The 13,229-nt window shown below is 41.8% G+C and overlaps 1 protein-coding gene across 1 annotated transcript in view; it reads left to right on the forward strand.

Annotated features, from left to right (window-relative positions):
- Positions 1-13,229, forward strand: part of LOC115366459 (cancer-related regulator of actin dynamics) — a 56,347-nt gene that overhangs the window by 30,489 nt on the left and 12,629 nt on the right. Inside the window, exons 3-6 of the mRNA XM_030061918.1 lie at positions 5,228-5,402; positions 6,530-6,656; positions 8,973-9,107; positions 10,048-10,107. Of these exons, the coding sequence (XP_029917778.1) occupies positions 5,228-5,402; positions 6,530-6,656; positions 8,973-9,107; positions 10,048-10,107 (497 nt within the window). The remainder of the gene's footprint in view (positions 1-5,227; positions 5,403-6,529; positions 6,657-8,972; positions 9,108-10,047; positions 10,108-13,229) is intronic.

Here is a 13,229-nt window from a genome sequence, read left to right on the forward strand (position 1 = left end):
CTTTAGTACCCTACAAATCCTGTAAGATGATGTTAGTGAACTTTACACAACACAGCCCTGTTCACCAACCAGTGATAGTACACCACAAGAGACGAGAGAGACAAAGGATTTAATGTCAGTTAAAGTGGTTAGACCGAGACTAACTGCATTTCACTGTTAAGATTGAATGTTTCACTTGCCTTTGTACACTGCATAGCTCACACAAGATTTTATTTGGGTAAATGAAGTGAATCTGTGCCTCGGTTTGTGATTTAACCCGATACAACAGATGTATTTTGACGTATAAAGCCTCAGCTCTGCATTTAATTTCCACGTTTCAGTCAAGTCAGGGTATTGGAATTGGGAGTTACGGTACCACACAGGTATCTAAGGCATATCACCAGTGAGATTTCCTACAAACACACACACACACACACACACACACACACACACACACACACACACACGGCAGATGAGATCAAGCCAGGCTCAATAATCCAGATCTCTTTACTGCTGTTGGCAGGAAATGAAGGAACAGAGAAAGCTATTATCATCTCTCAGTCATACACACACACACACACACACACACACACACACATACTGTTCATACAGATGGATACTGTATATGCTATTGCTGTGATGGGAACCAGGAAGAAGTGTATTGCGAGGTCAGAGAAAGGTCTCTGGAGGAAGAAATGAGTTCGGGTGGAGCTGCAGTTAGAATTTACTATCTGGTCAGTGTTTACTGTCTTCGAGTGCCTGTTGGGATTGTTGTAAACACTTGAACGATCCAACAAAGTGGTTAAAAAAGGCTGGGAAAGTGAGAGTTTTCTTTCATACCTGAGCTTCTGCCAGCCTACACTCCATGAGCAGGGTGTTACAAAGCCAGAAACCCAGCAAGACAAATCCTAGCTGGGATTAGCCACATGGCTGGAAGCTCAGTGTGGAGCTGCTGCTGCATTCAACCCTGGTCGTTTACATCTCAAGTCACATCACACACCGACTTGAGTGTGAATTGAAAATTTTCTCTGATTCACCTCTGTTCACTCACACACATGACCTGGGAACATCACCACAGGCAGGTTTTGGTTCAACACACATAGAAGACAGTTCACATCAAGTCTTGTACACAAGATTGTCAGACGTGATAATCTAGAAGTTAATCGTCCTTTGACTGTCGAGGGTAACTTGGAGCTTTCCATAACCTGGGACTAATCAGAACCCATGAAGTTCTGGGATTGGCTTTGTTTCCATTTCTACTGTATGAAGAACTAACCATAAGGGTATGAAGTGCTTGATAAAAAAAAAAATGTTCCTAATATGCTTCTTTTGTTTTTTGTCTCACTGTTTGGCTGTACGCTTGATGCCCGCTTCTCCCGAACACTGTGGAATTCAGGCGTTTGCTTTTGCTGTTTGTTTTTGCAGTTTTTCGTTTGGTGCTGGCTGTATTTAATGTCTGTTTTGTGTTGTAGCCCTCTAATCCAGATAGCACCCACACGTTGGTCCGATACAGGCTGTAGATCTAAGATCGTAAATCAGCTGAACATCAGAAAAAGCATCTTGCCTGTGTAGGTCTGATGCTTTCCATTGGAGTTTTACTTGAAACAATCTCCAGACTATAACAGGATGACGTAGTGAGGGTCCTCAGAAACAAATACATCGGTTCAACTTTGTGCTCAAGAAAACTACGTAGGGGCATCATCAGTACGATCTAATCATTCATCAGTTTGAAGTTGGGTAGATGGGCTGATTAGAGTGCACTGTCAAGGAATGATAGTGCATGTTAATGGAAGTTGTCACATCAGGGCTTGACTAAGATTGGCAGCACTGAATGCTCCTTGTATTCAGATTTTAGTGTCACCCCGCAAACAGGGCTGAAAAAAGCTTTTGACAGCATAACCGGAAATGTTTCGTAGACAATGGAACCAATTCCAGGACCTGTAAATTTGGTTTGATGGCACAGCACGCCTCGCCAAGTTCCTACAGTCGAAAAGGGCTAAATGTGGCTAAACTTTCTTTCTTTGCAGGGCTGAGCTCGGCCCAAATCTAAACCCTGATCTTGATCATGGATGTTGTGTGGGATGAACTCGACATGTCCACATGGACAGTCGACCCAAAGATGAAACTGACTCGACACTCTGAAGCCACAGTTCTTGCATTTAAGTGGACATCTATAAGACTTTTGCTAGACATTACAGTAACAAGGCTCATTAGAAGCAGCTCTCTTATGGAAATGGACAGTTGCTGTGCCTTCAGGTTTTGAAGTTAAGCGATTTACTTTTGTTTTACCCCCAAAGGAGAGTTGGAAGTCAGGCTCGACTCCAGACATGATGGACCCAGCTAGTCATGTCCATCTCAGTCGACTTGTGGTAACTTAGCATTGTGACAGACAGTTAACCTGTGGTAGAGTGTGCTGCGTTTTAATTGGCTCATCACTGTGTTTTATATCTTACAGAAGGATTGGAGTCTATATAGACAACATCCAAGCGATCTTGTGGCTTGTGCCCAATCCCTTTTTCTTCTCAAACCTCTTTTTTCTGTTTATCCACTCTTAAAAAGGGACTCTATAACAGTTTGTCACTTATAAAATTATTTCCAGTAATGCAACATCATCACAATGACTGGTTATTGTTAGGCCATTATATATTTACAATTGTCCCTTCCCTCCGCCCTTACACAGTGTACTGAGGTTGTGAGAATTCTCCAGGTCCCACAATGCTCCCTTTTTATTGTCCTCCCCCACCACTTCCTCTTTCTTCTCAGCCCACTCCATTGTTTCCCTGTGGAAGGTCACCATCTTCTCAATGTATCAGCTGAGCTCAGGTCACCCTAATATTGACCATACACCATGCGAGTGTGTATGTGTGTGGCTGCAGATTTGACATTCTCGTAATAATGCCTCGTGTGTCTGTGTGTGTATCCTCGTTTGTGATGGAATGAATGTTGGGAGATTGTTAGCTGTATTTCTAATGTTAGGTCTACAACACTGACCTTTCGCTGAAGCCGTGGCCTTTTTAAACACCCATAGAGTGGAGACCTTTAGTTTAAAGTTGTATTGTCCCTAAAATAGCTCAATGCTCATGCTGATGAATGGTGCTGCTGTTTTTGTTTTTTTTTTGTTTTTTGCGCCTGATTTCTCTTCTTGGCAGTGTAGAAACACCCCTGGAGTGTAATCAAACTCCCCACTGGACCCAAAATAGAAGAAATTCTTGGAGGTTGGTGGCTCAAGTCAACTCAAGGTTGGGGAAACACTGATGCACTGAAGGCACCAAGGGTGGATTCCACGTGTAGTTTTGGTGTAGCTGTAGTCCAAACAAAGGAGAGGAGAATGCATATCTGACCTTTCTTTACGCGAATGAAGAGTTTGGTCCAGAAATCTAAGCATCTTCCATTTGTGACTTGATAGCAACCAATCAGAAAGGCTGGACACTCATTAGTGAATTTGCATGTGATATTTACTTGTAATTGTGCCTTCTATGGGGGAGAACATACTCTCTTTATTTACCAAAAAAAAAAAAAGACATCAGAGCCCACATGCTGACAACACTTGGTCAATTTTACATGAAAAAGCTGATCAACTCTTTTGAACAAAGTTGTGCAAGATTGCTTCTACAGCTTTGTCACCTAGAGGTTATGAGCGTATGTTCTGGGTACATTTTCCTTTAAATGTGATCGAATTGCCCAGTAAGTATAGTATATCTCAGAACGAGCACCAAGTCAAGGCATACCAGGCATTTTCCAGCTCTCATTGTTCTCTAACCAAAAAGCAGCAGATGCAAATTTATTTTTAGTCAAAGGAAGGACTGCTCAAGGATTCCCCACAGGGGGAAGGACAAAAATGACACCGTTAACATTGTCCTGTCAGGGCTGCTTTTTTTTTTTTTTTTTTTTTTTTTTTTTTTAATTCACTGCTCCCTTTACTACACAGTCTTTCCTTGTTCTTTGTGTCTGGACCCCATGTCTAGGTTTCAAATAGTCTGTTACACGTTAAACTGTGACACACATTTTGGAGCTTCTCACAAATGCTGTCAAATTGGCAAAATGTCATTCCCCGTGTTCCCTTGTGTGTGAAGACAATAGCTGGGTTAAGCGAGAGTGTTATTTCTTTTGTGATGATATTATAGATCCAAATAATAGTATTTCTTTACAACTGATGGTTCCAGCATCACCAAAATAACACATTTGTGTGTGAGGAGGCACGCCTGAGGCCCTGCTGCTACGCTGTGCGCCTCGCCATGTTTGGAGAATCCCGCTCTGCTGAGACATTGTAGATACAAAACGTTGGCACTGATACAGTCTTCACCACTGTTTGTAAAATCCAAAGACAGGCCCTCCTATAAAAGTGAAAGGGCAAGTCTTTTTCCTTAAGGCTGAAATTTTGAGTCAACAGAAAACTGTAGAAGAAGACAGAAATGGCCGCAGCTCTGTTGAATCCGGTGACAGAGAAAAGCCCAGCGGGCGTTTTTCACCGAGTTCTGGATGAGTGCCCTGCTGACTGAGGAGCAGTTGGTGGCTGTTTAAAGAGTTATAAAAGAGTTGTTGAGTTTTTCCACTGCGGTGCTAATGGACCTGGACTCGAAAGGGGGTGGTTTTTACAAGCTTGGATTTGTGTGTGTCTGTGTGTGTGTGTGTGTGTCTCCATACACACCAGTCTGTGTGTGGTTTTTACTAGGCTGCCTACCTGGGCCTTTACAGCCAGCACAGGGCTAATTGCTCGGCATACAGTTCACATGAGGGTAATGTTTATGGATACTGTGTGTATAATTTTATCATTAATGCATTGATATATAGTAAAATTAATTGTAATAGTACACACCAACACTGATGGGGAAACATACAGAAATTGTCACTGTTATTAACCCTTTCATGCATGATTTGTGAAAGCCTGAGTCAAGATTTTTTTCTTATGTGTTTTTACTCTTCTTAGGGCATGAACATTTTTGTGAGTCTGCATACTTCTTTAAGGATGCAGGACTGGTATTACCATGTCATGATACTAGTATTAATATGTTTTCAGCAACAAGAATTGACAGTCTCTGCATAAACCTCAATGTAGGGGAGCAGCAGAGAGCATTCAAACAGCTGATATGCAATTCCACCATAGAAACCATTGCATTTAGGAGAGAATGACTTTAAACAGCTGTCCACTGTAGTGACCGCTATGCGTGAAAGGGTTAAATGCATTTGATTGACAAGGAATCAGTCAAAGTGATTAGTGCTTACCAGCCTTTTATTTCTGTCATCTCAGGAAAGAAGAAGTCAAAGTTCCAGACATTTAAAAAGTTCTTCGCCAGGAAGAAGAGAAAGGAGGCATCAGCCACTGGGGGGGACGCGGGGCTTAAAGCCAGCCAATCAAGCGACAATGTCAGCAAGACACCAGAAGATAACACACTCACGCGATCAGAGAAGGATAAGGGCTCTGGGTAAGATACACAAACAATGCCAACTCATCTGAATACACACACACACACACACACACACGCATACACAACTCACACTAGCTGCAAGTCACCGGCGCTGAAACCCATTTCCAAGAGACATCAGAGTCTATTTAGGTAGTGCACTTTGTGAAATGGGTAGAAAATTGTATGAAAGATGCTACATTCTCAGCAAAAGCCAGACTGCTGAGGCAAATCCGCCTCAGATGGGCTGAAAGGTTCAGTTCATTATTGATGAGATGGGTTTCTTAACAATCCCAACTATGCTTTCACACATCCAGCTCCATATTGGACAGAGACATCCCACACATCCCACAGACTGTCTCATTAACTCTGCTCTGACAGGGGCTTTGAACCAACTTCTTTACATATACATACATCCAATGTAATGGATGGGTTTGAGTTGCTCTTACACACTTTGAGAACTTGCATTTTCTTGTAGTCCAGCTTTGAGTCCCCATCCAATCTGTTAAAAAACTGCTTTTTCTTTAAATACCAGTAGTTAATACGACCATACTGAATAGACATCTGTCCACTTAGATAAACCTCTTTTGTCGGGCACAGCAGGGATAATTTAAGAGGGGAGGAAAAGGCTTTCACATCCATCTCCTGTTCCTCCCAACTCACCTCAGTGAAGGCTCCTGGCTTCCTGTGTTTTTCAGTAATGAAATGTCACTTCCTGTGGATAGTCCTTATTTCCTTTGTTTTTACAAGCTCTGCCACTTCCTGCAGTGCCTCTTCACTCTCCCTTAATGTCCCAGGGCACATCTGCCCCCACTGACTTTGCAGTGGCCATTTTGTGCTCCTCTTAGTAAACATTAGGTCTAATTTAGTCTGGAGATGCGCAGCTCTCTGGGGAAACGGACCATAATAGGAAAAGGAGGAAATATCCATGTAGTTTAGTGTTCAACGATGGGAGGGGAAAGGAAGGAGAAGACACAAGAGTTGGGAACCAGATTTTATTTCATTATGTGAATCTGTTCGTTTTAACTCATTGACCCTTCAGGACATCCCAACATCCAGTTCTCTTGAATCTGTTTTGTTGTGTTTTAGAAGCGGTGAAATGTAATTGTTTGTTTTGCTTTGTTTGTTCCTCTTCGTGTCTCCCAAAGGTCAAAGATTAGCTTGGGCAGCAAGGCCTTGTCACATGACTCTGTCTTCGTCTCCGACTCGTCAGAGGCTAACGAGGCTTTGGGAGCATCTCAGGACAGCATTCATGGCAAAGTCAAATCACTACAGGTACACACACACACACATACAACTATACATACAAATACTGTAAGACTACTTCACCTGCTGCTTTGAGAGACAATCAGTCAACCACAGGGTGTGTGTTCAAGCCCCTGTGACAGCAAATAGCTTCTCTGCTGAAGTGTCCTTGAGCAAAACTCTGAATCCCTACCAGCTGCAGAGCTGCTGCTCTGTATCTCACCTCTACTCTACTCTACTACATTTCTTATCATGTATTCTGGAGATCTACTCTGACGAACTAAAAGAGCCATAAGAGTGGTGGTTTTCATGAGCCTTTGCCATAACCTGTGACAGTTTATATCATCGACACTTAACAAAGAAACAAATGAAGACTGTGTTGTGCATTTGCTCTTTCATAGCTTATGGCTCTATCAGCAGCTGTGGTACATGAGCCTGTTCACATTGTGAACTTTGATATCGAGCAGTAGATTGAACTGTTGACAGAGTCTGTTTGAGTTGTGCTGATTAAATATAACACATATTTATATAGAGAGCTTATGGACACCCTTCAGCCAATCAAATTCAAGTATTCACAATGGCCATATATTATAATTATATATGTCATGGGTATAATGTGTTTAATATCTGTGAACCTGTGCTGTGAGCGGCAGTCATAACCAGTGTTTATCAGTAATGGAGTTGACAGAGGTAGGCAGCCGATGTGGTGTATATTTAGTCAGTCTGATGATAAGCCTCAGGGACGCGAGCTGCTAACCACTCAGGGTTGCAAAGTAACAGGTCGCAGGTCACAAAGGAAGACATCTGGATAGCAGCTTGCAGTGTGAAAATGTGAGTGAAAGTGTGTGAGTGTGACAGACAGGCCAGACAGGCCGACATGATGTGTATCACAACAAGATGCTAAAACTGAGCCGACTGTCAAAACAGAGTGAGAAAATTGGGTGACAAGCAGAGAAGCAGGCAGACGGGACAAATGTCTGACTCCAAATGAGGCTAAAAGGGGAAGGCATGAGACTCAGACGCGCAGACTGACCTGAAGTTACGTTTTTTTTTTTTTTTGAAGTGCACACTGAGCTACCTACAGGGGAGTGAGAGTTAAGCGGCATCTTAAGGGGATTTGTCAACATGAATCACTTGCTCCCACAGCGGAAGAAGAGAAAAAGTGTGCATGCGTGTCTGTTTTTTGAAGCATGTCAGACAGGAAAGACGGGGATAGAAAAGTCGGCAGACAGATAGGAAGACACAGATGCACAAAGTAACAGGAGAACAGGCAAATCACAGAAAGACAGACCTCCATTTAGACAGAACGACAGGGAGTTTATTATATGCCATAAGAGCAGGTTGAAAATGAATGGCAAATGGTTCAGACAGCATGACTGCAAAATTAAAATAAGTCTTGTTGAAATAACACAATGCAAAGCCTAGATTTGTTTCTAAACTGAATTTACTGAATTTACCATCTGATGGCCATTTCATGACCTCAGTCCTAAAGCTGAGCTGGTCAGACGCTCGTTTGATAGACAGAGGAAGGTGCAGGGCTGTATTTACACATATTACAAGACATGTAATAATTTAGCTATAAATTATTATGAGCTCCATTGTCTGATAACAGAGGCAATATGTCAGTGCACTGTAATACATTTTATTGAGTTCAAAATCTGGAGATCTTTGATTTCAGTGGGATGTTACCTGGTAAAATTCACTAAAGATTAGATGTTTAAGCTATCTGGAAGTTAAAATGGCTGGTCTCTGTCAGTGAAGGACTCGGTGCATGTGCTCCCGTCTTGAGCCCCGGCCGATGAAAAGCTGTATTGTCCCGTGTTTGCTTTGCACCTTGCTGGGTAAATGAGTCCTTGAGTAACTGTTACAGGGCAGCACACACCAGGCAGATACCAAGTCTGTTAGTTTGAGTTTCTGTGATACCTACTGTGCAACACACACACACACACACACACACACACACACACGCAAACACAAGGCCTAAAATAAACAGTTTCTCTTAGGAGTGCCAGGAGACTGTCGTCAGAAGCCATTCTCTGTTAATCATACCATATACCAGCAAGGATTCTTTGACCATGAAAGTCGTTGGTACACAAGGAAACACACACTCAAACATGCCCTCGTCACCTTTCATAAAGACTTTCACACTGGACTTCCCTCTATCTCTGAGCACCTGCACTCAAAATGCCTCTTTTCCCACATGGCCCAGAGAAGGGACCATTATTACATGTTTAGAAGTTTTACAAAGATTTTTCCGTCTCATGTGAATGTTTGAACCCACAAAACGTAGATGGCAGGCTCCTGCACACTAACACAGTCACTCTGCATATTCTTGTTGGTCTGCAGCTCCAGCTGAAGCAGGCCATCCGGCTGGGCTCTCCTCCCTCCCTCATGTGTGTGAAGAGGATGGAAGATGGAGGGACCATGTCTGAGGATGATGGTTTACCATGCAGCCCGCCTGAATACTCCACATCACACACGGTATTAACACCCACACACACAGTCTAAAGGTCCAGTGTGTAGCATTTAAATTGAGTTGGACACAGAAATGGGATATAGTATTCATAAGGATACTAGAATACACTAAGGATACTAATAAGCGCAGGTCCCGGTTTTGTTTGGGCTACCGTGTTGCTTCCCCATGTTTCTACAGTGGCCCATACAGAACAAACCAACCCAAAGTACACTTTGCGACAAAGGTGTTTCTCTATTTCAAGTGGCTGACAGAAGTGGGTGGCACGAACACACCAGTTGGTAGCGAATCAGTGGAATTGCTACCAAAAGAAGAAGAGCAGTTTGTTTTGCTTCTGGTTGTATCTATGGCGGATCATAGCTATACTGCAGCAAGAGAATTACTGTCGAAAAACCAAAAACAGGATGAAGCAAAAAGAGAAGGGGACAGACGATGGCAGAAAACAAGGATAAATATCGCCACAGCTTAATTTGATTTAAGTCACTGACAATGGAACAAAGGGTTCAGAGCAACAGACAAGTAAAAAGCCATAAGTCTTTTTTTTTAGTTGTTGTTTTGTATGTTTTTATTTAGTGCCCTATTGTGTTGGGCATAAAATATTACAATGACTGTGTTTTATCGCAGAGTAACGATACTACCACAGGGACCTTAATGAAATGATGAGTTGCTGAAAAAATCTTTTCCCACATTGATGTTCAAAAAACTCCCAATGGCTAGAGTTTTAATTTTACACGTAGGCGCTTCGATAACGTTTGTTCGTTTTGTTGCATTCTGCCTTATAACCATTAGATAGCCACTAAATCCCACACACTGTTCCTCTACCAGGTAGCTCACCTGAACATGAATCTCATTTGATGGGTGGTAGCATGAATACGACATGTGAAAGGACACTAAATACCTGACAAAGTTATTTCTTATTCTCTTTCCTTCTCTCTCTCTCTCCCTCAGAATCAGGCTCAGACAAACAGCTCTCTCAGTCTGGAGGGAACAGACAGCGATGAGGACCAGGTAAGCACAACCACAGTCATGTGTGTAAATCTGTGTATTGATATGCATATATTTGTGTATGGCTTATTGAGTGAGCTTTACCACTAGGGTTTGGGGTACAGCTCAATCCAGTTGTACATGTTTAGGTCCACCATTAAATACTATGACTTGGCTAAAATGCTGGTCAGCCATTTAAAAATGTCAGCTTCAAACTTCAAGTAACGCTCGTGGTATGATACTTGATACAGATCCTGATTTTCAGCCTATGCCAATGTTCATGTGTCTGTGTGAGTGTGAAATTTCTCTTCATGTGACTTCTATGGCACAAAGATCTCATGATCAAACTCTTTTCCTCACGCTGTTGGACTTCCTTCTCTCTCTCTTTGCCTCCTCTCCCTGTCTGAATTGATCTTTAATGCTGTCTCTTGTAGTCTTGTTCTGCCAGTGTTTTGCACGCTGATATTTGATCTCTTCACTAGGCATGTTTGTTGGATCTTTGCCCCCTTGAGCTAACTTACTCATCTATTTGGCACTTGGGTGGGGACTGTGGGCATGTTCATGTCACATGGTATTTACCCTGAGTGCCATCTTGAACATTTTTTTTTCTTCCTTTTTGACAGTGGACTGATATGATATATCCCACAAGAGGATAAATAACATGACATAACAAGTAACTGGAAAATCACAACTGTTAAATGTAAATAAATCTCAACTGGATGCTACTTTAATCACTTTTTTTTTTCACTGCAACTAAGTATCATAAACTATCATAGATGTCATAAACTATCATAAAACTGAGCAAATTAAATTAAAATAGTGGTTTTATAGTGTTCCCTTTTGATTAGACTTAAAGAATTATAACGTTAGCTTACCTGAATTTCTTGTTCACTTATTTACTTACTTGATAACTGACATGAACGCTGAGAAGTTGTATTGATGGGAATCTTCCCCACCTCTTTCTTCCATGTCTTCTATGTGCCTCAGACCTACTCTGGTTGAGGTGGTGTAATTTGTAAGTTCGGTCAATGTTATTGCAGTTCCTGCTTGTCGCCACTAGAGGTCTTTAAAGGTCACAGGTTACTCATGCCCCTTTAATACTGCTAGTTATCTCCAATGTGAAGTAGTGAGAAAAGAGTCAAATCAAACTTTACAGTCAAATCAACTTTACTTAATTACTTATATCACGCTTTAAGAAGACTATAATATGTTTTTTTAATTTATTTATTATTTAGAGATGGATTTCAGCCCATGTTGTCAAGAATTGCGTAGTAATCGCCAGTATGCCTGCTAACAACGCTATCTGTCACAACAAAGCACTGAAATAAGTGCTTTTTGCATGGAGCGAAAGGACTGCCAATTTGTGATACAACAGGTTTCCTAAAAACCCAAACTATCCATTTAATCTCAATGGGCATAATGTGGGCTGAAAGCCGAGTCAGCAAAGTATGACAAATGAGCATTTAATGATAGTGCAGTTTTAGCAATTTCAGAACGGTTTTGGCCATTCCGCCTCCGAATGAAAAGAACCACAAATGGCCAACTACAAAGACACGCATACAAAAACGTGAATTATCCCTTTTTAAGTGCATTCCACACACAGGAATGCGGTCAGGAGCGACGGCAGTGACTTCTGAATTACTATCGCAGAGACACTTTCTGGCACTTTTCCACCGGCAAAGAATCGGTGAAAGACATGATGGCGACACAGAATGGCTGTTTGAGCTTTTCCATCCAAAATGACTTTGATTTCATTGTAGTGCTAATAGTTGCGAGCCAGACAATGTGACCATGTCGGTGTGAGATTTCCCTGGGTGCTGCTAATGTGTCGCTGATTTGCTGTCAGTGGAGCCACTCCAGGTTTTGTCATTAGACAGCATCTAGTTTAGAGCTTGTTTCCTCTGTTTCAGCTTTAGGAAAGAGCTGTTGTTTTCACAGATGTTGATAGAAAGGATCAAATGAGAAAAAAAAAATCTGCTCAGGAGTGAATTTTAGAGACAATATTGGCCTTTGATTTTTAGTCTCTATCGGCTGGTGAAATGGAGATGGCATAAAGGGACAGTCCCTCAAACTGACTGCATGTGGTATTATTATGTCGTGTATATTTTTCAATCTGCCTGCAGAGCAACACCAGGCCTTCTCACAGAATACACCATAAAAAAAAAAATCCACCTCAGTCATTTACTGTAGCTTCACAGTTTTAAAATCTTGTTTTTCTTAAAACATATGATCTGCCTTATTCTGCCTTGTTTCAGCATATCTATACTCCCTGACAGAAGTGAGGGAAACAAAATAAAGGACCATGTCAGTGATTCTGTATATTTAGCATAATATCTACTCAATGTATACTTCACATTTCTGCTAATCTTTTCCAAAAGCAAACAATAGTATTGGAGAACTCTGATATCATTTTCCTCCCTTTCATCCAGCCATCGGTTTCCATTCATTCCACTCTGATATGAAAATGAACTTTCAGAGACTTCAAACTTTCTTCACACCAGTTTTCCATCACTGTAATAAAGTCGTCCACATTAGTTTTCCTAAAAGCAGCAGCACTGTTGTGTTTTGATGAATTGAAATTGCTGTGGAGTGAAACACTTCCTCCATTAGGGAAAATCGTTCCCACGGAAATGTTTGCTTTACACACCCAATCATCCATTCTGTGGTTTATGAATGGTGACAAATTTGTTGGCGACAGAAGCAGAACATTATATGGTGGCTGTTTCAACCCAAAATTCAAATTTAAAAATAGAAGAATTTTGCACGTGTTGTGAAATCCTTAGTGCCCCCGTATCATTTGCAAAGTGCTTTGTTGTGATGTTAAATGTGGGTAAATTGTTGCAAAAGGGCCAAACATTTAAAATCCGTGGTGTGCTCCTTTTAACTTCTCCAGCTCAGTTACTGTACATACAGTCTGTCCACAAACACACACGGTGTGTAGCACTCTAAATAGTTGTCATGTGCTGTGTGTGTGATGCTTGCAGCTGGTCCTCAGGTTGTGTGTGTGTGTGTGTGTGTGTGTGTGTGTGTGTGTGTGTGTGTGTGTGTGTGTGTGTGTGTGTGTGTGGGCGTGGGCGTGGCTGCAACCAACCCTGAAGCTGCTCTTCAAACCTTAAAAGGAAGTCTGCTGCTTGACCTCCTCTTTC

Source organism: Myripristis murdjan, chromosome 10 (genome assembly GCF_902150065.1).
Source record: "Myripristis murdjan chromosome 10, fMyrMur1.1, whole genome shotgun sequence".
NCBI classification, from domain to species: Eukaryota; Metazoa; Chordata; class Actinopteri; order Holocentriformes; family Holocentridae; genus Myripristis; species Myripristis murdjan.